The 25,106-nt window shown below is 43.7% G+C and overlaps 1 protein-coding gene across 3 annotated transcripts in view; it reads left to right on the forward strand.

Annotated features, from left to right (window-relative positions):
* TBC1D2B (TBC1 domain family member 2B) overlaps nucleotides 1–25,106 on the forward strand; it is a 103,915-nt gene that overhangs the window by 60,768 nt on the left and 18,041 nt on the right. For all 3 annotated transcript variants that reach the window (XM_004387476.2, XM_023741669.1, XM_023741668.1), the window contains exons 4-10: nucleotides 6,328–6,491; nucleotides 9,626–9,858; nucleotides 10,578–10,973; nucleotides 16,065–16,175; nucleotides 17,156–17,349; nucleotides 21,812–22,306; nucleotides 24,932–25,049. In XM_004387476.2, the coding sequence (XP_004387533.1) occupies nucleotides 6,328–6,491; nucleotides 9,626–9,858; nucleotides 10,578–10,973; nucleotides 16,065–16,175; nucleotides 17,156–17,349; nucleotides 21,812–22,306; nucleotides 24,932–25,049 (1,711 nt within the window). The remainder of the gene's footprint in view (nucleotides 1–6,327; nucleotides 6,492–9,625; nucleotides 9,859–10,577; nucleotides 10,974–16,064; nucleotides 16,176–17,155; nucleotides 17,350–21,811; nucleotides 22,307–24,931; nucleotides 25,050–25,106) is intronic.

Below are 25,106 nucleotides of genomic sequence, written 5' to 3' on the forward strand. Positions count from 1 at the left end.
TTTATCTTCAATCTCACTAATTCTGACTTCCATTGCCTCAATTCTGCCACTATGAGTTCCTATTGAGTAGTCTAATTCTGAAATTTTATTATTAATCTTCTGGATTTCTGTTTGCTATCTCTCTGTGGATTCTTGCAGCCTGTTAAATTTGTCCTTATGCTCTTCTCTAATCTTCTTAAGTTCCTCTGTTGCTTTGTCTGTGTGTTCCTTGGCTTGTTCTGCGTTTTGCATGCTCTTCCTCCTGATATCTTGAAGAGTTCTGTATATTAATCTTTTGTGTTCTACCTCTGGTAATTCCAAGAAGTTCTCTTCCTCCAGAAAATTACTCGATTCTTTGGTTTGAGAGCTTGCTGAAGCCATCATGGTCTGCCTCTTTATGTGATTTGATATTGACTTGTCTCTGAGCCATCAATAAGTTATTGTATTTACTTGTTTTATGTTTGCTTACTGTGTCTTAGCTTCTTGTTTTGTTTTGTTTTGATATGCCCAAATAGGCTGCTCATGTGAGCTAGTTTGATTATTGGCTCCTTTGAAGCTCTAATGTCCTGTCATCAGGTGGTTATATCTGTTACTAGGTTTGTGAGCTCAGGAGTCCATCTACTTTCCTTGTGTGGATTCAGCTCAGGTGTCCAGGTAGTCAGTCACCAAGGGTGTGGTGCAGGCTCTCACCTACAGTTCTAGATTGGCAGGGGTGATTGGTGTAGGCACAGGATCTGGCTACAGTAGGGGGTCACATGCTGAGCAAGGCAGGGGACTGATGGCTGCCCCTGAGTGTCTGGGAGGAAAGCGTGTCCCAGTTCCCTAGAGTGTGTAGGTGGGTGGGTTTTGCAGCCGAACTATGGGCACCCAAGGCTGTTAGTTGTGAGGACTGGGAGGCACCACTTATTCTTGGATCCCTGTCACAAGTGGCTAAGTGGCATGGGTGGAGCCACCAATTCTCAGGCCCCTCATGTGGGTAGGTGAGGACCCTGCTGAATGGGCAGAGCAATGTCAAATGTCATGAACCTACCACTCCACCATATAGCTGACAGTTGAAATTAGGCTTCAGGTATATACCCTGTTGTACTGTGTTAATACAATAGCCTACACTATTGAAATGGGCCCACACTAGTCTATGCAGGGATGAAAGGCATTCAAAGTCTGTGGACCCCTTATACCTGTGCCTAGGCAAAGGAGCTGCCCTACCCTAAGTTCCTGGCTTAGGGGAGCTGGCAGATTATTTATTCCCATTTGTTAATTTTTTTCTTGTCTAAGGCAGGGAGAATGGCTCAGGGTGTGAAGGGTCCTTACTTTGGGCCCAGGGGATGTGCAGAGAGGGGAGGGAGCAGGTAAATGGGAGAGAGGTTTTTCCTTAAAGGGGTGTTTTTTGATCCGTGCGGTAAGTTAGACACATGTATTTATCTTTTGCCAATTGAGCGCCGCTTTTCACTGGTTCTAGAGGCTTGAGTCGACTCTCCGATGCTCGGTCTCTCCCAATGTGAAAAACACATCCCGAGCACCACTGTTTGCCTCGCCATGTGTGCTGGCTGCAAGGTGCTGGTTCCCACCGGGTCAGGTCTGGCAACTCCTCACTGCTTCTGAACCATCTCTCCCTCCCCCTGCCACTCGGTCCGATTCCTCAACTTTGCCTTTGATGTTCCGTGCTCCTAGATTGTCATATAGAATCAATCCATTGTTTTTTTGGGTCTTTGTTGTAAGAGGGACCCCAGGAAGCATCTGACTACTCTGCCTTCTTGGCCCTGCCTCCTAAATTTCATTTTCTGATTGTTCATTGCCAGTATATAGAAATAGAATTGATTTTTGTATATTGGCCTTGAATTCTACAACCTTGTTAAATTTACTGATTCTAGTAGCATTTTGTAGATTCCTTAAAATTTTCTAAGTACACGATCATGTCATATGCAAATAGAGTTTTATATCTTCCTTTCCAATCTTTATGCATTTTCTTGCCTTATTACTGATCAGAACCTCCATTATAATACTGGATGAAAGTGACAAGAGTGGGCATCCTTGCTTTGTTCCTCATCTTAGGTAGAAAGCATTGAGCCATTCACTGTGGAACATGATCTTAACTGTAGAGTTTTTGTAGATACCCTTAATCAAATTGAGTTCCTCCTCAATTTTAATTCTATAACTTAGACTCCAGCCAGCCTTGAGGCTCCAAATCCCAGTGAGGAAGGTGAATGCAGTGTAGCAAAAGCATTTCTCTGGCACAGCCCCCCTCCTTGGGAGCAGAGCCTCCTTACTCCTGCTCCCAGGAGTGTTGGCCTGTTTTAAATGGGTACTGCTTGCATGTCTTGGTCTTTCCAGCATATCTAGACTTGTTTTTCACACTCAGTGGGTGGTTCATCAGACATTAGACAGCGGGATACGATAAGGAGGACTTTGGAGTTGGAAAGCATGGGCTCATGCTAATTATGCTACTGGTTAGGCTGTGTGGTTTAGACCAAGTAGGTCATCTCTGTGTCTGTAAAATGGGAATGCTATTCAGATTAAATGCCAGTAATTTGAGGGTAAGTAATTTGATGGTGCAGTGGTTAAGAGCATGGCTGCTAACCAAAAGGTTGGCAGTTGGAATCCACCAGCAGCTCCTTGTAAACCCTATAGGGCAGTTCTGCTCTGTCCTATAGGGTTGCTGTGAGTCGGAATCAACTGGAAGGCAGTGGGTTATGGGGTTAAAGTAATGCTTCATTCACTAACTGCTCAAACAATTTGTAATCGGAAAGTTGAATTAATTTGAGATCTCTCTCTATAGTAAACTTATAAGTCTTACCTCTTGGCAGTTGCAGGGCATGGAACCCCTTTTGCAGTGAATTATTTGACCTTTGGTTCTGGTTCTGAGAGTAGGACCACAACTGAGGCCAGTGAGGGAGGGCTGACCCAATAAGAGGGATCACCTGGGGGCCTGATGCTACCTGAAGGCTCCCAGGCTGGGGAGTGCGAACATTCATAGGCTCTCGGAGGAGGGATGAGCACGTCCTCTGGGTACAGGGAAGCTGTGTGCTGAAGAACACATCCCCCCATCCTCACTTCTGCCCCCGCCCCCGCCAATCCTTGTCCCAGGGTAGAGACATCAGCCTGGGGATAAGAGATTGAATGATTCATCAGAAGGGACTGGCACCAGAAGCAGCAGAAACCCTAGAGCCAGTAGGAGGCATAGGTGGGAGAAAACAGCAGCAGAAGCCAGGAGAAGCAGAAGCCAGCCTCTACTGAGCAGAGACGTGGCAGCACAGCGGTCTGAGAGGAGTGGGCCAAGAACTGTAACACTTGGGGCTACAGTAGCACTAGAGGCAGCTGAGACCACAGGTGGGCCTGGGCAGCCATGACTGGGCCCGGGCAGCAGCAGAAACCCTGACTGAGATTGGGAGGCGCAGGGGGCCCTGTCCAAGGCGTGGGGGTGTGGGGGAGCAGTTTGCTGAGCCTGGGTACACCCCACATAGGGGTTGCTCTCAGAGCATTTCTGCTTGGAAAGACTCCAGTCCAGGACTGTACCAAGGCTGCTGGTTGAGAGCTGGACCGGCAGTGAAAGCGGCAGAGCTAGCCAAGAGATGTGCCTGCCCAGTGACATAAGAGAAATGTAAATTCCTCACTATTTATGTATTCTTTGCTATCCACTACTTTCTGTGTGCTAATGCTCTGGGAGCATCTTGTGTGTCCTGGCTCTGATCAGATGAGTGCGATATTATTAGTGGACAACCTGTGTGTGTACCACAATAATAAATTTGCATTGTTTAAATAACCAGTGAGTGCATCACAGGGCATGTGTGCACTGCAACAGTTTAACAATAAAAATTTGACTATCCCTTTCTTTTGAAAATTAGGTTTCTTTTAAAAAAATTTTTTTTTTAATCATTAGTTTTAGGCAGTTTGATTATGATATGCCTTGATGTAGTTTTCTTCATGATTCTTGGGCTTGAAGTTTGTTGAGGTTCTTGGATCTGTGGGTTTATAGTTTTCATTAAATTTGGAAAATTTCTGGTCATTATTTCTTCACGTATTTTTTTCTGTCTCCTCCCCTTCTTTCCTTCAGGGACTCCAATTACACGTATATTAGAACATTTGAACTTGTCCCATTGCTGATACACTGTTTGTCTGTCTGTCCTTCTCTCCCTCCCTCCTGTCGTTTCTGTGTTTCATTTTGGATAGTTTCTATTTTGATGTCACCAAGTTCACTGATCTTTTCTTTTGCAATGTCTAAACTGCATTAATCCCATCCAGTGTATTTTTTATCTTAGACATTGTAGTTTCGTCTCTAGAAGTTGGATTTGAGTCTTTTTGTTTGCTTTTTTTTTTTTACATCTCCCACGTCTCAGTCTTTCTTCTAGCTCTTGAATATGGAGAATGCAGTTATAATAACTTTTAAAGTTCTTGTCTACTAATTTTATCATTTGCCATTTCTGCTGATTGATTTTTCTCCTTCTTATGGGTTATATTTTCCTACTTCTTTGCATGCATGTTTAATTTTTATTAGATATTGTGAGTTTTGCCTTTTTGGGTGTTGGCTTTTTTTATATTCCTATAAATACTCTTGAGTTTTGTTCTGGAATGCAGTTAAATTACTTGGAAACAGTTTGATCCTTTTGAAGCTTGGGATGAGAGCAGCCTTTAGTTTAAGGATAGGTTCAGTAACCCTTCTGAATACTCTGTCCAGTGCCCCATGAGTTATGAGGTTTTCCATTCTTGCTGATTGTAGGCCCTATTCCCCGCCCTGTGTGAGCTTCAGGGATTGTTCCCTTTGCTCCTTCAGGTGGTCTTTTTCCACTCTGGGTAGCTTCCTTTCACGCAAGCCCTGATCAGTACTCAGCTGAAGACTTGGGGGACCCTCTGAGGATCCCTGCAGCCCTCTCTCTGTGTAGCTCTCTTCTCTCTATTACTCTGCCCTGTAAACTCTAACTGCCCTGGGGTCCCCAGCTCTGTGTTCCCTCTGCCTGTACTGTGACCTGGAAACACTTTCCAGGCAATATGCTGGGGCACCTGTGAGGCTCACCCCATTTGTTTTCCCTCTCTCAGGGATCACTGTCCTCTGCTGCCTGATGCCCAGTGTCAGAAAACCATTGTTTTCTATATTTGGTTCAGTTTTTTAGTTGTTTTAGGGGAGAGGCTGAATCCAGTCCTTGTTGTTCTGTCTTCACTGGAAATCCCAAGGTAGCTTTTAAAACTTCTAATGAAACTTTTTAGCATACAGGCAAGTATATAGTGCATTGATTTCCTGGGTAACCAATAGCCAGTTATTTTGTCAAATTTCTGCTGCTTTTAAAAAAAAACACTATAAATACAGTTAAAAGCCTCTCTTCTCTATGATCCCACTCTTCTTTTGCCTTTCTCAGAGGTGACAAGTATTCTGTACTTGACAGTTATCATTCATATGTATATCTTTTTTTTATAGTTTTACTACATATGTATGTATCTATAAATCATATCTATTAAGTGTAACCTTGAAGGTTTAAAACAATATCATGCTGTATATGTCATTCTTCCAATTATTTTTCATTCAGCTTTCTAAAAAATTATCCATATTATGGACAAAAAAGCAAAAACCAAACCTGTTGCCATCTAGTCAATTCGGATTCATAGCAACTGCCGCATAGGGTTTCCAAGGCCATAAATCTTTACGGAAGCAGAGTGTCGCATCTTTCTCCCACAGAGCTACTGATGGGTTCGAACCGCTGACCTTTTGGTTAACAGTGTAGAGCAGTAGGAGGCGGCTGAGCGCTTAACCACTTTGCCACCAGGGCTCTTTATCTTATGGTTACGTGTATCCATAATACATGTAGCTTTAGCTAGAATATACATTCCACAAGGACAAGAATCTTGCTCTGTTTTGTTCACTGGTGTATCCTGAGTACCCAGAATAGTGCCTGGCACATAGTAAGCACTCAGTAAGTATTTGATGAATGAATGAATTCATTTTAAGAGCTGTATAATATGTGATTGTATGAATATACTATAGTTTATTTATTCATTCTCCGTCAATGGATGTTTAGATTGTACTTTTTTTTTTTTTTTTTGCGCTAATACGAACAATGCTGCAATGAGCATTCTTGTTCGTGTCTTCTAGTGCACGTGTGCAGGAATTTCTTTAGGAAGTGCTATATCTTAGAGTAGGCACCTCTTCAGCTGAAATGTGTGTTGCTGACTTACTCTCCATGGTGATGGTACCAATTTATACTCCCATTAGCAGTATGTAAGAGTTCCCATTTCTCCATATCCTCACCAACATTTGGTATTACCAGATCTTTTAATTTTAACCAATCTTGTACACATGAAATTAGATTTTGTTTTACTATTTTTTTCTTTTAAATAGCATATTTCTTTCTTTCTCAATAGAAATTCAATGTCTTCTTTTCGTTCTGGACGAGGGCATAACGACAGTCGGAAGAGTGTGTTTTATACCACTGAAGAGTGGGAACTTATAGACCCAAGCCCTAAGGACCTGGAGGAGTCCATGGTACAGGAAGAAAGGAAGAAGCAGACCCCTGAAGGAAGCAAAGGTATAAACATGGTTCCTGTTGTCTGTCATTCCCTCTGCTGCCATCTATTAACTACCAGTGACATGGGAGACACTCTAGGAGCAGGTATTTCTGGAATTGTAAGGCCCAGTGAGGGTTTGCGTTCTCTTTATGGGAGATAAAACATAAACACTTGAAAAATTAGATGTTACAGGAAATAAGTCATTGTCCATTACAGTGGTTCTTAGATGTTTTCCAGAGGTAAAGCACCCAGAAGTCATGGTGTCTTTGTGGAAGTACTGATTTTAAAAAAATGTTGCTATGAAAATTTTGAAACATTTACAAAAGTAGAGTATATCATATAATGAATCCTGAGGCATGCATCATCCAGCTTCCACAGTTTTGGACATATGGCCTGTCTTATTTTTTCTGTGGCTCCTCTGAACTCCAAGCCCTCCCTGCACCCCACTGTCAGCTGCATTATTTTAAATTCTAGACATCCATCTATTGCATCTGTAAATACTTTAGTATGTATCTCTAAGAGATAATGACTTTTTAAAAAAATTATTACCATAGCTTCATTATAACACCTAAAAACAGTTAACAGTAATTCCTTAATATTATCTACTTCCCCAGTTCCATAAATGTCTATTTACAGTTGATCTGTTTAATAAGGATCCAAACAAAGTTCATTCTTATATTTAGTTGATATGTCTTCTTAAGCATGTATTAGTCTGAACAACTCTTTTATCAACAGTCCTTTTAAAAGTTTTACCCCAGGGGTAAAAGCTACATTGGGATTTCCATTTCTAGTAAAGACAGAACAACAGGGACTGGATTCAGCCTCTCCCCTAAAATAACTTCTTTTTTTCCCTTTCCCTTGTCATATTTGTTAAAGAAACAGGGTCTTTTGTGCTGAGGAATTTCCCACATTCTGGATTTTGCTAATTGTATTTCTGTGGTGTCATTTAACATGCTTCTCTGTCCCCTTATTACTTGTGTACTAGTAGTTAAGTCCAGAGGCCTGCCCAGGTTCAGGGTTGACTTCTGATTATGGCCACAATACTTTTTTGGAGGGTTCTGTGTACTTCCTATTGCATCATACCCGTAGCCACATAATGTGTGGTTGTCTCTCTTTTTGTGATATTAAGACTGATAAAATTCTCCATCAGCCTTTCGCCTAGTGCTTTTAGTAGCCACTGTTTATCCTAGATTCATTAATTCATTAAAGGAATGTTGATATTTTAAACTTAAAATAACAGTAAATAATTTTGAGATTCTGCATTATGCTTGATTCTGTCTTTGGTTGGCAGGAGTAGGAGGCATGAGTTTAGGAAGTCTTCATTGGGAGAGAAAGTGCATACTAAAGGAAGTATTTTTTTCTGTCCCCTGGGAAAGGGCTGCATGACTTGATTTGAGGGGAAGAATATCTGTGTCCCACAGAAGCATGGTGTAGGACCCACTGGTCCAGTGTGGCATGGTGTAACATGTGGCCAGGCTGAGTATGCTTGCTTCATTCCACTGTATGACATAGCCAGTGGGGGCACCCAAGAGAGGGGGCCATTGTAAACTGGGAATGCTTCCTGGAGGAAGAGGGATTTTAATTATTGAAGATAAGCAGTGTTGGCTCTGACTTGCAGGAGAGAGTCTGGAAATGAAATGGAAGGGGTGAATGTGACAGTGGTTATGAAGGAGGAATGGGCTTAGCGACTCGAGAAGGAATGAGGAGCTCCCAGCATCATTGGAAAGTGTCTTATTGACTGTTAGCAGCCTTTTCAGCCCAGCTCTGAAAAGGAGCTTATGTGAAAGACTTGGAGAGACAAAGATGCCTCTGAACTTTGATCTTGCTTGATTCACGGGAGTTTCCTGTAATGGCTCTAAGAACCAGCCCACTAGCTTGTCCCTGTAATTTACAGGAAGTAAACTGCCCTTCCCTGTATTTTTCCCCTATTTTTTATGTAAACTTTTTATTGACATATAACATAAAGAAAAGCACCCAGATCAGACAAGTATAGTTTGATGAATTTTCGCAAAGTGAACACACCTTTGTAACCAGCACTCAAGAAACAGGATAATACCAGCTCCCCAGAAGCCAACTGCCACCTCTGTGTCCCCGTCCAGTCACTCCCCCACCCCAGGGGTAAGCACTGTCCTGACTCCTGATAACATCAGTTAGCTTTTGCCCCTTTACTAACTTTATACAGTTGTAATCTATACAGTGTGTCTCCTCTGTGGCCCCTCATTGCTTTTTGAGCATATATTTGAATCCATCTACACTAAAATATGTTTGGATTCCACAATATTTTTAAATACTCATTTTTTAGGAAGAGGATACAGTCATTCTTTAAAATGTGTTTAAGATTAAAAAGCCATACATTTGTGTTTTTGTTTTTTTACTAGCAACAAATTAGCAAAAGTAGGAAGCCAAAGATCCCTAGTATGTTTCTTCAGTCCTCCACTTGGAACATATCACTGAACTTCGTAGGTGGGGACCTGGGCAGGGGGCGTCATCGTTTCAGCTCCGTGGCAGCTTGGAGCAGCCATGTTCTCTCCTGACCTTTGTCTCCGTTCTCTTCATTCCTACACTTGGAACATATCATTGAACTTTGGAGATGGGAGCCCGGGGAAGGGACGTCATTGTTTCAGCTCCGTGGCAGCTTAGAGCAGCCAGCCATGTTCTCCCCTGACCTGCATCTCTGTTCTCTTGGGTCCGGGAAGTGCTCGAAATGGGAAAATGGTGATGTGAACACATAGGCACAGCACTGATCTCTTGAAAAAGGGTTTTGGAAAATAAACATAGTATTAAGAAAGAATCTTAAGAGACGTGTGACATAATTTTGTCAAATTTTCATTAGTGCCAGTTTACAGCGTGCCTTTTTTCATCTGTCTTAAAGCAAAGATTGAGTAATCCAGTAGAGAAAGTTTTCTTTCACACTGGTCACATGATAGGTTCTTACAAGGGAGGATCCGGTAGGGGGAATCATCTTTGATTGTGGGCGTGTTGGTTATTACCATCCTGAGGCGGGGCAAAGAGGCATCTCTGCCTCCCTAGTTCTCTTGGTGAGGAATGCAGAGCTCCTTGGAGGCTGACATGTGAGGATGCCAATGTGCTTTATTGCCACTACCAAAGGGAAGATTTGGCCAGCGCTTAAAAAACAAGTTTTGTTTTTACATAGGAATAACTGGCTCAGGATTCCCCTTTGATTTTGGACGTATCCCCTACAAAGGAAAGCGGCCTTTGAAAGACATGATTGGGTCGTACAAAAATCGTCACAGTAGTGGTGACCCTTCAGCCGAGGGGCCATCAAGTGGTGGCAGCATCAGCAAGCTATCCTCTGAAATGCAGCTGCAGGTTCAGAGTCAACAGGAAGAGCTGGAACGGTTAAAGAAAGACCTCTCCAGTCAGAAGGTAATTTTTCTTCTTTTAACTTCTGTCTTATCTCACGTTATCAGGCCAAGGAGGAAAGCCTATCTTCTGTTTCTGTGAACCTTTTGGGAGGCAGTTTTGTTTCCCAGAAGGTGATTTTCCCTTAAAAGTTCCATGTTGCCATAGCCACCATCGTAGGCACTCCTCCTCTGCTTGGTCATTTGTTCAAAGACACTTGAGTTTACAAGGAGAGAAGCCCCATTAAGGAGGTCAGAGGAAGGCATTGTCTGCATCCACACCTAGCCCTGCCCCTGAGATCCACGCCCTGCACATATCTTCAGCCTGGAGGTCCTTAACAGTTGCCAAAAAGAATTTCTACATCTTGTTAAACAACACGATTTCCTTCTGAGCTAGTCAGACCTAATTACACTTAATTGCTCAGTAGTTCAGTAAATTATAGAGCTCAGATTTTTTAACTGATGAACGTTTACCGGGAACCGTTGCTAATTTCAGTGTGCATGTTCGTGATTTCCTGTTTCCTATTATTGTTCTCTACAGACAGTCTTTATGGAGTAAATATTTTTTTCCTCTCTATTTTTGAGATCGTTCAAGAGGAAGTTCAGTATTAAAATGTTTCCAGTAAAGTTTCTGCATTTCCTCAAATGCCAGTGAGTGCTGTGTGCAGCGTTGTCATGATTTCTGCTTTTCCTCCTCTCCCTGGCTCTCCTTACCTTTCATTCCATGCTCCCTTTTGCTCCCAGGAGCTTGTGCGGCTGCTCCAGCAGACAGTCCGGTCTTCCCAGTATGACAAGTATTTCACGAGCAGCCGACTTTGTGACGGCGTCCCAAAGGACACCCTGGAGCTTCTGCACCAAAAGGATGATCAAATTTTGGGCCTCACCAGCCAGCTTGAGAAGTTCAACCTGGAAAAAGAGAATCTTCAGCAGGAAGTCAGGAAGCTCAAGAGCAAAGTGGGTGAGGTCAATGAGCAGCTGGGAATGCTGATGGAGACAATCCAGGCCAAGGATGAGGTCATCATCAAGCTCTCGAGGCAGCTCAGCGAGTGCGAGGGCAACCCATCTTCCCCGGCTGCGCTACCCGGCTCTCCCTCCACCACCCTGGCCAGCCGGGACCAGCTGGAACTGGACAGGCTGAATGTAAGAGCAAAGGTTGGGTGCCGATTATTGGGATGAGAAAGCCAAAAACCTGTTAGCTCCATTGATGTCACCCTAGAGGTACTGGCCTCGGTGAGCTAATTTGGCATGACAGCAGAGCAGCTGTGCCTTTTTGACAGGTTTGACAGAACCTGGAGTGAAATCCTTATCAGTCTTCCAAAGAGCTTCCTTGGAAAATGAAACTCATAGTCCCTTGATGTTGCCATTGCTTGGAACAGTTGCAAATCTTTTCTCCCTTGCTTTCAGGCAACTCAGCCTTCTCTTCCTATTTATGCCACCCATAAAACTTAAACTCTGTTACCCCAGGTAACCTGTAGAGGCTGTTCCTTTTCACCTCTGAGTACCTGAATGCACACACAGACTTTATTTGTACATCCTGACTCAGGACCTAGTGGGGGCCAGGAGAGGAAGCATTGTCCCCAACGGCTAGTGTAGAGTCAGCTGGGGGCGTGGACTCCAGCTCTAAGCAGCCTGGCAGGAGGGACTGCTGGGAGTCAGTGCCCCCCACCCAAAGTGGGAGAGTCCTGATACTTGCAGAAGGAGGGCAGCACTCTCCTCCCAGGATCCCTTTCTGGGCTGGTACTGGGGGTGGGAGGCTGGTTCCTGCACAGAGGTGACTCCAAGTCATACCTGGGCTGGTGACCAGCTGATGAGGTAGGAGGAGCACACAGCATCTGTGGGAGGCAGAGGCAGTCTGTGGAGGAGGCTGCCCATTCAGGTGGGGGTGCTGAAGGCAGTGAGGCCATGGAGAGGACGATAAGTGTTGCTACCACCAGTTCTTGAGACCTTGTGGGAGAGATTCCAGGTGGAGAAGTGCCCTCTAGGACATGGGACATTGGGTACAGCCCAGAGAAATATGTGACCCGGACAGGTCTGTGGCTACAGGCCCCACCGGGCCCAAAGGCTTCCTCACCTGACTACCTCTTGCAAATACTTGGACTCCAGGGGTGTTCACCTCCTCCCAATACAGTTTCGTGAAGGACAAAGATTTACTACTTCTGAGGGTCTTACTGAACATTTCCTTCATGCGTAGTGGTACCTTTCATACACTGTCAGTGGATTGAATGAGGGGTCCTGAAGATGTTCCAAAATAGAAGTTTAAAAACAGTGGAATAATGGCAACATTGTTGAATATGTATCTGATCTCCCATAGTGGCCACTTGTAAGTGCTGACAGTATTAGACATGTGAGTCAGAAGGATTTATTAATGAGAAAATCTAAAACAGCAACCCCTACCCCCCTAAAAAAAACCATCTCATTAATTTATACTTATATCTACTATAAAAATAGCCAATGTAAGAAAAAAAAAAATGAGATCTGGATTCGTGTTGCCAGTGGTAGTCAGTTTTGTTTATATGTACAACCTAGAATATACAGGATGCTAATATACAGCCCGTCGATGATACACATTCTGTGAGTACTTATTTAGTGCTACCAGAAATGTATATTTTGCCAGCATGTGAGCGGTGCTTGGCAGTGGGACAGGCATGTGGCAAGGGACCGGGAACAGAGCTGGGGTGTGTGTGGAGAGAGCGTGTCACATTGCTGCTTCGACTCTGCAGACCCCTTGTGGAGACAGCTGACAGGGTTGATCACAATTAGATTTTCCCCTTTATTCTTTTTGCAGTGTGATGGATGGGGCCGTTTTGAATTAGTCATGAAAATTTTTTCCCCGGCATTTCTCATGTTAGTTTTTAGAGCCTGTGGCTCCCAAATTCTGCAACAGGCAGTCAGGTTAAGTGTCGACACGGTTTGTGAAGTGGCAGAATGGTGGTTTGGTGACTTGCTTGTGGCTTGGAATTCCAGGTGGGACAGGTGAGTCCTGCCTGGGTCACTGACCTCGTGTTTTCTGACATTGCTCTGCCTGGAACCTGCGATTGCCAGTGCCAGGGGCGTCCCCTCTGCGATGCTAAAGACACCCTAATCCATGCCTCCCTGCAGTGGCATCAGAAGAACTGAAAAGGCTTGAGGGAGGAAGAGGGAGAGCTTTGGACACAAATGGATATTTTCATGTGTGTTTTCTCTTCTTTTGACCCACACTTTAAAATGTCTGTGGGAATAGATGTATGTTCATTTTGGCTCTTTTTATTGTTGCTATAATATCCAGCAATATCCAGGTTTATTGCTTTATAGACAGTGAATGTGGCCTGTGAAGATTTCTGCTTTTTGGAATTTGCTAACATTTCCTTTGTGGTCTAAAACATGGTCAGTTTTTACTTCTTTTGTTTTTTGAAGCAAAACAGATATTGATCCTAGGATTTTACCACCCTAGCAATTTAAATACTTTTTCTATGTTTCTTTTCACGCCCTTTCTGTGTATACATAACTCTTCATTTTGGTATAGACAGACTTTTGTATTGTTTCATTGAGCATTATAGCTGAAGCACTTTTCTGTGTTGTGTTTTCTTTGGTGCTATCATTAAAGATTTCAGAATTGTCCATCTTTGACTGCGTCATTATTTACTCAATCTTTATCTTCTTTCCTGCGTTTTGCTATTCTATGCATATCTTCATGCATACAGCTCTTCTTTAGGCAGTTTCATCCATTCATTCAGCAAATGTCTGGTGCATGACACCATATGCCAGGTCTTGTGTTTTGCAGGTAGACACAGTGTAGAGCAAAGAAGACCCAGTCTCCTTGGCACTCACAGTTTAGAAAGCACACAGATAAAAGCAGAATTACAGCTGTAAGTAGTGGAAAGGAAGGGAGCACAGAACAGTACAGGGTGGTGGTTTAAACAGAGTGTGGACTCTGGAGCCAGACCTGGCTAGGTTCAAACCCAGTGTTGCCACCACTTACGAGCTCTGACCTTGGGCACGTTACTTCACTTCTGTGTGCCTCAGTGTGTTCATCTGTGAAATAGGGTTTCGTTCATAGGTTGTTGTAAGGATTGAAGGAGGTAATCCATGTGAAGCCCTCACAGAGTCCCTGACACCTCATGGGCTCTTCACTGTCAGGTCCGGTATTGCTGTGATCATCATCATCATCATCATCATCATGCTAGGGAAAGTGTCCTAAGGATATATTATCAGGATTTACTTAGACCATAACAAAAATTTTAAGTTAAAAACATAGATATGTCAGAATATGATTAATTGCTTTCGCTGACCCACCTTGTATCACTCAGTCCATCATTTCTTCAGTGTGTTCTTTAGTTGCCCTCCAGCTCATCTTCCTTTGGTTGACCTGCCTTTTAGTAAAGTATTTGTTCATTGTTTTCCAATACGAGAGCTTTAAGACGCCAGGAGGAAGAAAATCATGATTTGGGTCATAAAGGAAGAGCAGTAGACCTTCTTCTGTGTTTGACATTAGATACTTGAATGCTGGTAGTGATGTGTGGTCTTGCTGAGTCTGCGTTGGTGTAACGCATATCAGAGCTCAGGTGGGAGTCTTGGGCTGAGCACACAGAATTGCTCACCAGGCCTGGCTCTCAGAGGCCCGGTTCGTAGTCCACACACTTAGTGGTTGTGTCATTGGGCAATCTCTCAGTTCTTCACCTGGCAAACAGAGGTAATGATAATGGCTACCCAAGAGTTGTGAGTCGGGATTTGACTCGACGGCAGTAGGTTTGGGTGTTTTGGTAAGAGTTGTGAGGTTTAAATGAGATAAGAACCTAAAGTACCTAGAACAGGGCCCCTGTGACCTGTAGCAAGTGCTCCGTAAATGTTAACAGCTGTAGGGACCATGTAAACATTGTCAGTTTGTGGATATTTTATGGAGGAAATTGTGTACCGCATGGTGTTTTCTAGTTTGGAGATGGGGAACATCTCCAGACATGTCTCTGGGAGATGGCAGTGGTTTCCTTCCTGTGACAGAACAAGCCTTCGGTGCCTTTCCTCACCATCCCTGGCCCGCCCGGGGGGCTGTCTAGAAGCAGAATTTCTTCTGTGATGAGGGATCTGAGCCTCCTCAGGAACCCCAGGCACCAGCCAGTCAAGTTATAAAAGAGAAATAGTCAGAAAGAGGGAATACGCACTTAATAAAGACTAAAGCTGGTAGAGAGCAGCTCATTGTCTCAGAGGTGGTTCTCAATAGTATCTTTATTTGGAAGCTTTTTGAATTCATCTTTATTATTATTAGCTTGGTCTAAAGAAGTTCCCTGAACTTTATTTTGACAGTATATTACATGAAAACTCCCTTTTTCTGTTGGCTCCTTTCACTTTTTTTGCTCAGAGTTCCAAGCCCTGAAACTAGCATATGCCATCTGCCTTTGCCAGACCTGCACTTCAGCTTGGGCTTGGCAGAGCCGGTCACCAGCTTGTTATGTTCCCTCAGGAGATAAAGCAAACGTGGCAGAGTTAACACATTAGGTGAAGAGTATATTGTGTTCGTTGTACTTTTCTTTCAACTCTTCCATAGGTTGGTAACCTTTTAATGTAAAAAAGTTGGCAAAAATGTTCTCTTAACATCTTATACAATGTAGATATTAATTATTAAGTGTAATTCTTTAGTCAAGGGCTTTTGCTATATGTGTAGCCTTTTCTACATAAACTGGGTAAGTAAAAAACGAGAACCTACAGAAAACGTGTTCCGTTTCTTTAGTTTAAAAAAAATGAGTATTAGATGTTGCTTTATTGAACCACCTCTGTGAACGTGGATAGATAAAAATTTGCAAAGTCCTCTAAGGAGGAGCGTCTCCTGTTATCACCTGAGAAAAATCACCACCATTGAGTACATTTTCCCCGTCTCCTTCATTACAGCGGCAGTGCCTGTCTGCCTTGTCCTGCCAAAGGCGGCCACCAGTATTGTTGGGAAAGTGCCCAGTGCGAGCTTCCAGTTCCTCAGAACTCTCTCACTTAACCCGTTGCCATCAAGTCAACTCTGACTCATAGCGACCCTATAGGACAGAGTAGAACTGCCCCATAGAGTTTGCAAGGAGCGGCTTTTGGATTCGAACTGCCGACCTTTTGATTAGCAGCTGTAGCTTGCTGTCACTCTTAATCACTGCACCACCAGGCTCTCTTAACTTAGCAGGGCTATTTGATTGGTGAGGCAGCCAAATGTTAATTGCATATAATAGTTAGTCAACATTCAACCAATGTGAATTGATGGATTTTTTTTTCCCCCAACAGGATAATCTGCAGGGATACAAAACCCAAAATAAATTTCTAAATAAGGAGATTTTGGAACTTGCAGCTCTGCGAAGAAATGCAGAAAGGAGAGAGAAGGATCTGATGGCAAAGGTGAGTAAGGGTGGATATGTTCTGTTATCTGGAGGGAGGTACGATGAGGAAACCATTCTAAAATGGACGTGCTCTAAAATCAGTTAAAATCCTATGCTTGGAAAGATGTAGTTTCAAAATATATTTAAAATATAAGTAGTATATAATTCTGTGTACTTAGGCTCACTTCATCTATGAAGAAGACAAAGGGAAATGCCCTGAGATGTGACTTCCATGTATACATACACGTTTTTAGTGGAGTTTCAAGAAAAAAAAAAACCAAGCACAATTCTGAGGTCCCCAAATTTAGGTTATTTGTGTTTTGGTTTCTGTTATTGAGTGTGCATCAGTTTTTATCTATAAAGTGGGCTGGTGAGGATAACGCCTCCTCTGTTGGCCTGAAGCATCGGTGCGAGACTCAGATATGATGGTGGGCGGAAAGGCTTTGCAAAGTGTAAAGGCACCACAGATGTTACAGTTATAATCACATGTCAACAGCTGTTACACTTTTTTGAATGGTCCTGAAAGCATCTTCCAAAACCTTGTTCCTGCATGTTTTCCAGGGGTGTGTTTACTTTGTGGGATAAAATGGCAGATGGGAGCTTATCCTGAGTCACAGCATCCTAGGAAAGTGTTGGTGCAGTGTGGGGTGGCCACTGATGGCCCATGTCCCAAGTGACACCCAGCCTGACCTCAGTCATTGGGTGTGGCCTGGTTTCTGCTGCTATCCCCCTGCCCAGAGCTGATGCGTGTGTTGGCCTCCAGAGGTCCGATGGTCAGCACCCTTCTATGCCAGGCCCCCAGAAGGAAGAGGGTCCCATGGCAGGCCATTGTAAATATGACAGGTGGCTGTGTCATAAATACATTTCTTATCTTTGATATGATCTGTCTCTCACTTCCGAATAGTTTTGGGCTTGTCACTCATTGATTGCTAGAGGTCCCTAAGGATTGCTTTTCCTGTCTCTCTGTCTGGATGGCGGTAACCACCACATTCTCTGCAGTATTCCAGCCTAGAAGCCAAGCTCTGCCAAATAGAAAGTAAATACTTGATATTGCTTCAAGAAATGAAGACACCAGTTTGCTCAGAAGAACAGGGGCCTACTCGGGATGTCATAGCCCAGTTGCTGGAGGACGCTCTGCAGGTTGAGAGCCCAGAGCAGCCAGAGCAAGCGTTCATTAAACCTCATCTTGTCAGGTAAAGGTGCTCGTGACTGCGGCAGGTGGTGCGACCACACAAGAATCCCGTTTCTGAAATTCCCCTTTTCAACAGCAAAAGCCATTCACAGAGATCTTTCCACAGTTCTGTGTCTCATCTAATGCTCTCACCATCCTTCCAATAATAAGCAAATGATAGAGCTGGAACTCAGTCCAGATCTTTTGATTCCAAACCATTTTCCCATGTACCATACAAGGTAGCCAGCCTTCTGGTCCGGCAGCAGGAGGAGCCAGGCTCCCAAGGAGTAGGAGTCCTCTCCTGAGACACGTGTGGCTTGAAAGCAAAAGGAGCCCGTAAATAGGAAACTGGGCTTTCTTTGTGAGAAACACTGGGTAACCTGATTCACTGGCCCAGAACCCACTAAGTATCTGATAAGAGCCTTGGACACTCCTGCCTCCGAAATACACTTGGGAACACAGATGTACACACACAATATTGCATCTATTTTGGGGAAATTCACAGAACCTGGAAACCCATCAGGATCTTGGATTACCAGTTGCCGTTGCATTGATTCCAACTCATAGCGACCCTATAGGACAGAGTAGAGCCACCCCGTAGGGTTTCTAAGGCTATAAATCTTTACAGAAGCAGACTGCCACATCTTTCTCCCACAGAGCAACTGATGGGTTCGAACTGCCAACCTTTCAGTAAGTAGCAGAGCACTTAACCACTGTGTCACCAGGGCTTCTCAGTCCTGGGTTAAGAACCCTATATTCTATTTTCTGGGGGGAAAAAAAAATGAGACTCATGAAATGTTGAAGGTAGGAGAGATCTGCAGATTCACTTGGTCCAACCTCTTCCTCTGTTTGTGCCCCTTTGCTACTCAGGGTCAGATCCTGTCTCCCTGTGTCTGAGCCTTGCTTGCTGCGTTCACCCAGCTTCTCCTCCTCCACCTCTCCAGGCCCAGGCAAGCCTTGCTTCAGCCTCCTGTGACCTTTCACCCCTCTGAGCTCCCAGCACCTGTCTGCATTGTCTAGGCTACTCAGGCGACGGTAAAAAATATTTTGTCAGCCTGTGACCAACATCACTATGACAAAAACTTGCTTTTATTGAGGCTTGCTGTGTGCCAGAGACTGCACCAAGGTTTTTGACATGTGGGATCATATTTAATGCTCAGTGAGGTGGGTGTTTTTATCCTCACTTTACAAATGAGGAAGCTGGGGTTAGGGAGAGGATATAATTTGCCCAGGGTCACCCAGCCTGTGAGTGGCAGAGGCAGGACCCTGGCCCCAGCAAGCAGATTCCCAGGTTCAGTGGCTCTGCCTCCAAGCTGAGCACCACTTCTTTTTTCGTGGTTATTGTTGTTAACTCCTACAAGGGTATTCTGGCAGCGGTATCCAAATACCCTGTCACTGGTTTGTGTTCTTCCCATGTGCATTTTGTACTTTTACTATATATTTTGTGTGTTTTCAAACTTTATATATAAGTAGAAAGATTTTTATTATGGAAAATTTCAGGCATACAAAGTAGTAGACAGAATTATACAGTGAACTTGTGAGAGCCGGAACTCAACGGAATGGCCTTGTTTTTCCGGGTCTCGCAAGTTTTCCACCTTTGACGGAATGCAGTCTTACCACTTTTCTATCGCTCATTTTAGTGGAAAGTATTTGAGTTTTCCTCCTCTGACAGGTTTCCGCCTTGTAGAGGTTCTGGCTTTCGCAGGTTTTACTGTAAAACAAACCCCACTGTGCAGCTGTCACTCAGCTTTAACAATTATTAATGTTGCGCCAGTCTTTCTTTGTCTTACTCCCCTACCCCAAATTTCTTTCCTGGAGTGTTTTAAAACAAACTCCGGACATCATGTAATTTCACCTGTAAATACTTCACTATGTATTTCTAACTGCTGACACTTTTTTAGATACCAGCCCCACCATATACATATCTTTTTGCAGCTTACTTACTTCGTTCAACATTATTTTCAGAAATTATCCAGGTTGATACGTGTCACTCCTGAGCATTTTTTTTTAACTTGCTGTATAGTACCTCACGCAGAAGAAAAATATGGCAGTCTGCTTCCCAAAGATTTCAGCCTTGGAAACCCTGTGGGGCAGATCTACTCTGCCCTGTGGTGTTGCTGTGAGTCGAGATTGGCTAGATAGCAATGGTTTTGATTTATAGTACCTCACTGAGTATACCACAGTGGTTTTTATTCCCCCTTGGGGACGCTTAGGAGCTTTCCATTTTTTCCTAAGACAAACAGGGATGCAGTGAACATCATGGTACATGTCTCGATTTGGCCATGTGAGAGAGTTTCTCTAGACTAGGAGTGACTTCCTGCCCCAGAGGGAGTACAGATCCTCAGCTCTGCTAGATCTGCTTTTCATAGTGCATGTGCCGGCTCACACTCAGCAGCAGTGTGTGAAGGGCCTTTGCGTCACTTTTCTGTCACTGCCATAACCACAGACTTGGTGGCTTAACAGCAACACAAATGTATTATGGGTCACAAGTCCAATTCAGAAATCCAACACAGGCTAAAAAGGTGTCAGCGGGACTGCGTTCCTTTCTGAGGCTCTCGGGGAGTTTGTTCTCCTGCTCATTCAGGTGGTTGGCAGAATTCAGTTCCTTGCAGTTGTAAGACTAAGGTCCCCATTTCCTTGCTGGCTGTCAGCTGAGGGCCTTTCCCTGCTTCTAGAAGCCACGGCATCCCTTGCTCCCATGCTCATGGCCCCCTTCCTCCATCTTCAAAGCCAGAAACAGTCAAGTCCTTCTCAGGCTTCACATCTCTCCTGCTTCCTCTCTTCTTGTCATGTTTCAGACTGACTCTTCCACTTTCAAGGGCTGGTGTGATTACAGTGGGCCCACCCAGGTAATCCAGGATAATCTCCGTATTTTAAATTCTGAAATTTTAATTGTATTTGCAGAGTTCTTTTTGCCATGTAACGTAGCATATTCATAGGTTCCAGAGATTAGGGCGTGGGCATCTTCGCGGGCCATTATTCTGCCTCCTCAGCCTTAGTTCCTCTTTATCCCTAATACTTCATAGGTATTTTCTCCCTTGTCTTTTTTGTTTTTTCTTTAAATAATGTTTTATTGTCTTTTTTTGAAGGTTTATACAGCAGTTTAGGTTCCTATTCAGCAATTTCTGCACAAATTGTTAGTGACATTGGTTACATTCTTCACAATGCATGAACATTCTCATTATTTCCATTCTGGTTGTTCCATTTCCATTAATTTAGTTTTCCTGCCGTCTTACATTCTCATCTTTGTTTTAAAGTAATTGTTGACTGTTTGGTCTCATATAGGTTTTTTTTAAAGGAGCATGATATTTATGGGTGGTATTCATTATTTGTTGAGCCAATTTGTTGTTTAGCTACAAGGTGACCTCAGGGGTTAGTTTTGGTTCAAGGTTTGAAGTGTATCTCAGGGCAGTAGTCCCGGGGAGCCCCACAGTCTAGTAGTCTAGTTGGTCTGGTTTTTGGGGTTTTTTTAGGGAATTTGAGGTTCTGTTGCACATTTTTCTGCCATTCTATTAGGATGCATCTATTGTGGCCCCGATTAGAATGGTCAGTAGTGATAGCTGGGTACCATCTAGTTCTGGTCTTGGGGTAGATGAGGCTGTGGTTCATGTAGACTGTTTGTCCTGTAGACTAGTTTCTTCTCTGAGTCTTTGGTTTCTTCTTTCTCTTTTGCTCCAGACAAGTAGAGACCAATAGTTGTATCTCAGGTAGCTGCTTACAAACTTTTAAGATCCCAGACACTACTCACCAAACTAGGATGCAGAACACAACTTTATGAACTATAGTATGCCAGTTGACCGAGCTGTCCCACAAGACTATGATTCTAATCCTTCAAACCCAGAAATCCAATCCCATGAGGTGTTTGGTTATGTCTAAGAAGTATCTGTAACTGTGCCCCTATGTGCTTTACTATATATATGAAGATACGTGCATACAGTCACATAGATGCATATACATATGTATGTGCATACATCTATATGTACATACCTATACATGTATATGCCTACATACATACATACAAATATAGCCGCATACATATTTTTTGGTTGTTTTTGAGGTTGTCCCTTGTCTTTTTAAATTATATCTTTTGAAGTATAGAAGTTATACATATGTATGTGTATGGCATATAAATACACGCACACATATGTTAATGTAGCTGAATTTATCAGTCTTATTTTGGGTCTTGTTTTGCAGTCTTGTATTTTCTTCTATGCTTTTCACATTTAGGGCTTTAACCCATATGGGACTGATTTTTCTATGTGATATCGAGAAGGGAGGGATCTAATTTTATTTTTTTATATAGAAAGCCACTTGTCCCAGCCCTGTTTATCTAGAAGCTCATTTTTCCTTGCTGATTTAAAATGCCTGTCATATTTCAAATTACTGTGTATACGTGGATTGATTTCTAGGTTCTCTATTCTATTTCATGGGTCTTTTTGCCAAGACTGTGTCATTTTGACTCTTCATTTTGTTTTTATCAACAGTGAATATGATATCTATGGGTTTAGGACTGTACCTGAGGACGATGAGGAAGAGAAGTTGGTAGCCAAAGTCCGAGCATTGGACCTAAAGACTCTCTACCTCACAGAAAACCAGGAAGTTTCCACTGGGGTCAAGTGGGAAAACTATTTTGCAAGCACAGTGAACAGGGAGATGATGTGCTCTCCAGAACTAAAAAACCTGATCCGTGCAGGCATTCCACATGAGCACCGTTCCAAGGTGTGGAAGTGGTGTGTGGACCTTCACACAAGGAAGTTCAAGGACAGCACTGAGCCTGGGTACTTCCAAACCTTGCTTCAGAAGGCACTGGAGAAGCAGAACCCGGCCTCCAAGCAGATCGAGCTGGACCTGCTGCGGACACTGCCCAACAACAAACATTACTCCTGCCCCACCTCTGAAGGCATCCAGAAGTTACGGAATGTCCTGCTTGCCTTCTCCTGGCGGAATCCCGATATCGGCTACTGCCAGGGTCTAAACAGGTGGGTGCCCAGCGCAGAGTGCTCCCGTTTGCCGTTAGCATACCATCAGAAGAGCTTATAGGTGCCAGGCACTGCCTGAAGCTCCCTCCCTTCCTGGTAGGCCAAGAAAAGCCAGTCATTTAAGGGAAAGAACTAGTTGCAGCAAACTGGTTTTAATTATACAATATCCCCAATTCTAGAGTAATTATGTGAAACACACATGCTTTTAGAAAGTATTAAGGACACCAAAGTCAGATTTCTTTGAAGCAACGTGGTTCCTCGTTTTTTTCTTCCTCACTGTTGTCATCATACTCAGGTTTTGATCAGAAGTTCTGTTTCATTAGTTTATAATGCATGAAGTGAAAACTAATAGCCACTCCTTGTTTACAGAGGGTCTTTGTGCCCCCAGCAGTCAGTTCTTGAGCTAGTTGAAGCTCAACCCTGGAAGGGCCCAAACTTGCTTTCTTTTTCACTGTAACATTTCAAAGGTCTTGCATACTTCCCTGCAAGACAGAGGGCACTGAAAAGCCTCTTGCCTTTTCTTAAAGATGCAGGCTCATCATCCGAGCTGTGCTGGGCCAGGACGAGCCTCAGGAGGTACTGAGCTCTGCTCTCCGTGAAGCTACTCCCCAGGACTGGGCTTCCTGAGTGCTTATGCCTGCTTTTTACAACCTGTCTGATTCTTACCTGCTGGCACACTTCCTGCTGTTCCTGCTTTCGGCTGTCACCGTAATTGTCCATTTCTGTTCTGCTCTGTGTAGTGAAATTAGGTAACCAAGCTTGGTTAGAAATACAGATAAAACAAGAATGAAGAAGCCCTGTGTGTGTGCTTCAGGAATTCTCTTGTGAGTGAGTGCACGAGCTTGAGGTTTTGAATGCTGGCATGTATTCTGGCTGCTCATAGGCCTTTTTAATCCTGATCATGCTAGATACTGACCTCCAGGTAACAGGTAAGGGATATCTATTTGCATCTGAAGTTAGATTATTGCAGGAGGAAAGGCTTTTAACCTGGAACGTCACTTGGGTAAACACTGAAACCGAGTGGTTTCCAGGAAGTCGTTGGCTCTGTGGTGGTGAAGAGAGGGCAGGCTCTCTCTGTGCCCCTGGGAGGGTGAAGGGGGCGTTAGCTGCTTCTGGATAGTCCCCCTTCAGAAAAGGCCTGTAAGCAGGATACTGCCTGGCAAAGCACCTTGTTTGCTTAAATCCACAATTCACATTGTATACTCCATCTGAAAGTTCCTGGAGGCTGAAAACCTCTCAAGCCTTGAGGGGTCATGGTGAAGACCTGCACTTGCCTGTCTGGGACACTAAGAAAAGCTGTGGCAGTTCCTGCTGGTGCAGTCATGCTCCGTTTGTCTGGTTTTTGTCATGGAATCAGTCATTCCAGACATAAGTCAATTTTCCAGAGAAGCTTTCTCTCCGCACCTCCACCCCCACCAGCATTAAAACCTCTAAATGTTAATCATTTTATTGGATTTTTTTTCCTTGAAATAGTTTGTACATATCCATGCCTTCTGAGCGCCTGGAACTTTAGCTTTTTCTCCATGATTCAGGCCGACCCTCTTGAATGTCAGTTAGTTTAAAGTGATACCCTCAAAGGCTCTGCTGGTTTGGGGCTCTTTACCCTTTTTTTGGTGTTCGCGGGGGCTGTGGGATGTGGTTTGTGCGCTCACGTTTCCTGTTTTTCTCTCGGCCATCTCTGCCAGTTGTCACCTTTCTGCTCTCCGTTCCTCTTATGCCGACTCGAGGCTGCCTCTTCCCATCTACCCTAGGTCTTTTTTTTCCCCCTCTCTCTTAATTTGCGATGAATTCATTGTAGTTTTATCTAGAGAAGGAAAAAGAGAAAAAAAAATCCTGAGGAGCTTCAGGAGTGTTCCTGTGAATGGCACACCTAAGCTTCATGCTATGGACACAGGTTCTTGGATTTCAGTTTTGTAGAGAGAGGCTTTTCTCCTGCCTTTCTTTCTATCTTTCTGCCCTGAATGCCTGCTCAGAGCCATCCCTGGGACACCTGAGATTACTGGATGAGTAACCTCTTGATTAGTGACAGCATGTAAATAGCTGGACCCAAATGTACGTTATGAACCAATAACAGCTGACACGTACTCTCTCTCCTTTTCCCCCCCGTGTGTGTGCTGTGGACACATTTCTGCTAGAAGGCCCCTCAGAAGGGTTTCCCTGTCTGAAGCCCTGTTTCATTCCTCCAGCATGGAAGCTGGACGGTATTGGGAAAGTTGTTTTTAAGCCTGCATGTGATCTTTGTCGCTTACATTCACATTTGCTTCTGGATTTCTTGTCCATAAAAGGATTAGTTGGAACTTCTTGAACAATAACTCAGAATTAGCTGCATTAGCAAAAATTTTATAATGAAAACAGACTTTTTTTTTTTTTTTTAATAAGGCTAGTATTGGGAAACGATCTGATCTTCTTTGAACAGTGAGAAGGGAGAAGTGTAGCTTTGCTTCTCAAACTTTAGAACATACCTCACATGCCAGTGAACAGTTAGTGTTCATGACTGGAGAACTAGAAACAGCTTTGGCTAGGAGAGAGAAGCCGATGTTGTGCAGATGTCTCTGAAGACGGGCAGCAGTGTCCGTGTCCGGGCGCAGGGTGCGGGCACTCACCTTATTCTCCATTTGCTCGTAGATTGGTGGCAGTGGCCCTCCTGTACCTGGAACAAGAAGACGCTTTCTGGTGTCTAGTTACCATAGTGGAAGTTTTCATGCCTCGAGACTATTACACAAAGACTCTTTTAGGATCCCAGGTACTTCTAAAAATATTGTGCTTCAGTCACCACCTTGTAGAGTTATAGCTGGAATGT

Source organism: Trichechus manatus, unplaced genomic scaffold (genome assembly GCF_000243295.1).
Source record: "Trichechus manatus latirostris isolate Lorelei unplaced genomic scaffold, TriManLat1.0 scaffold00186, whole genome shotgun sequence".
Classification (NCBI taxonomy): Eukaryota; Metazoa; Chordata; class Mammalia; order Sirenia; family Trichechidae; genus Trichechus; species Trichechus manatus.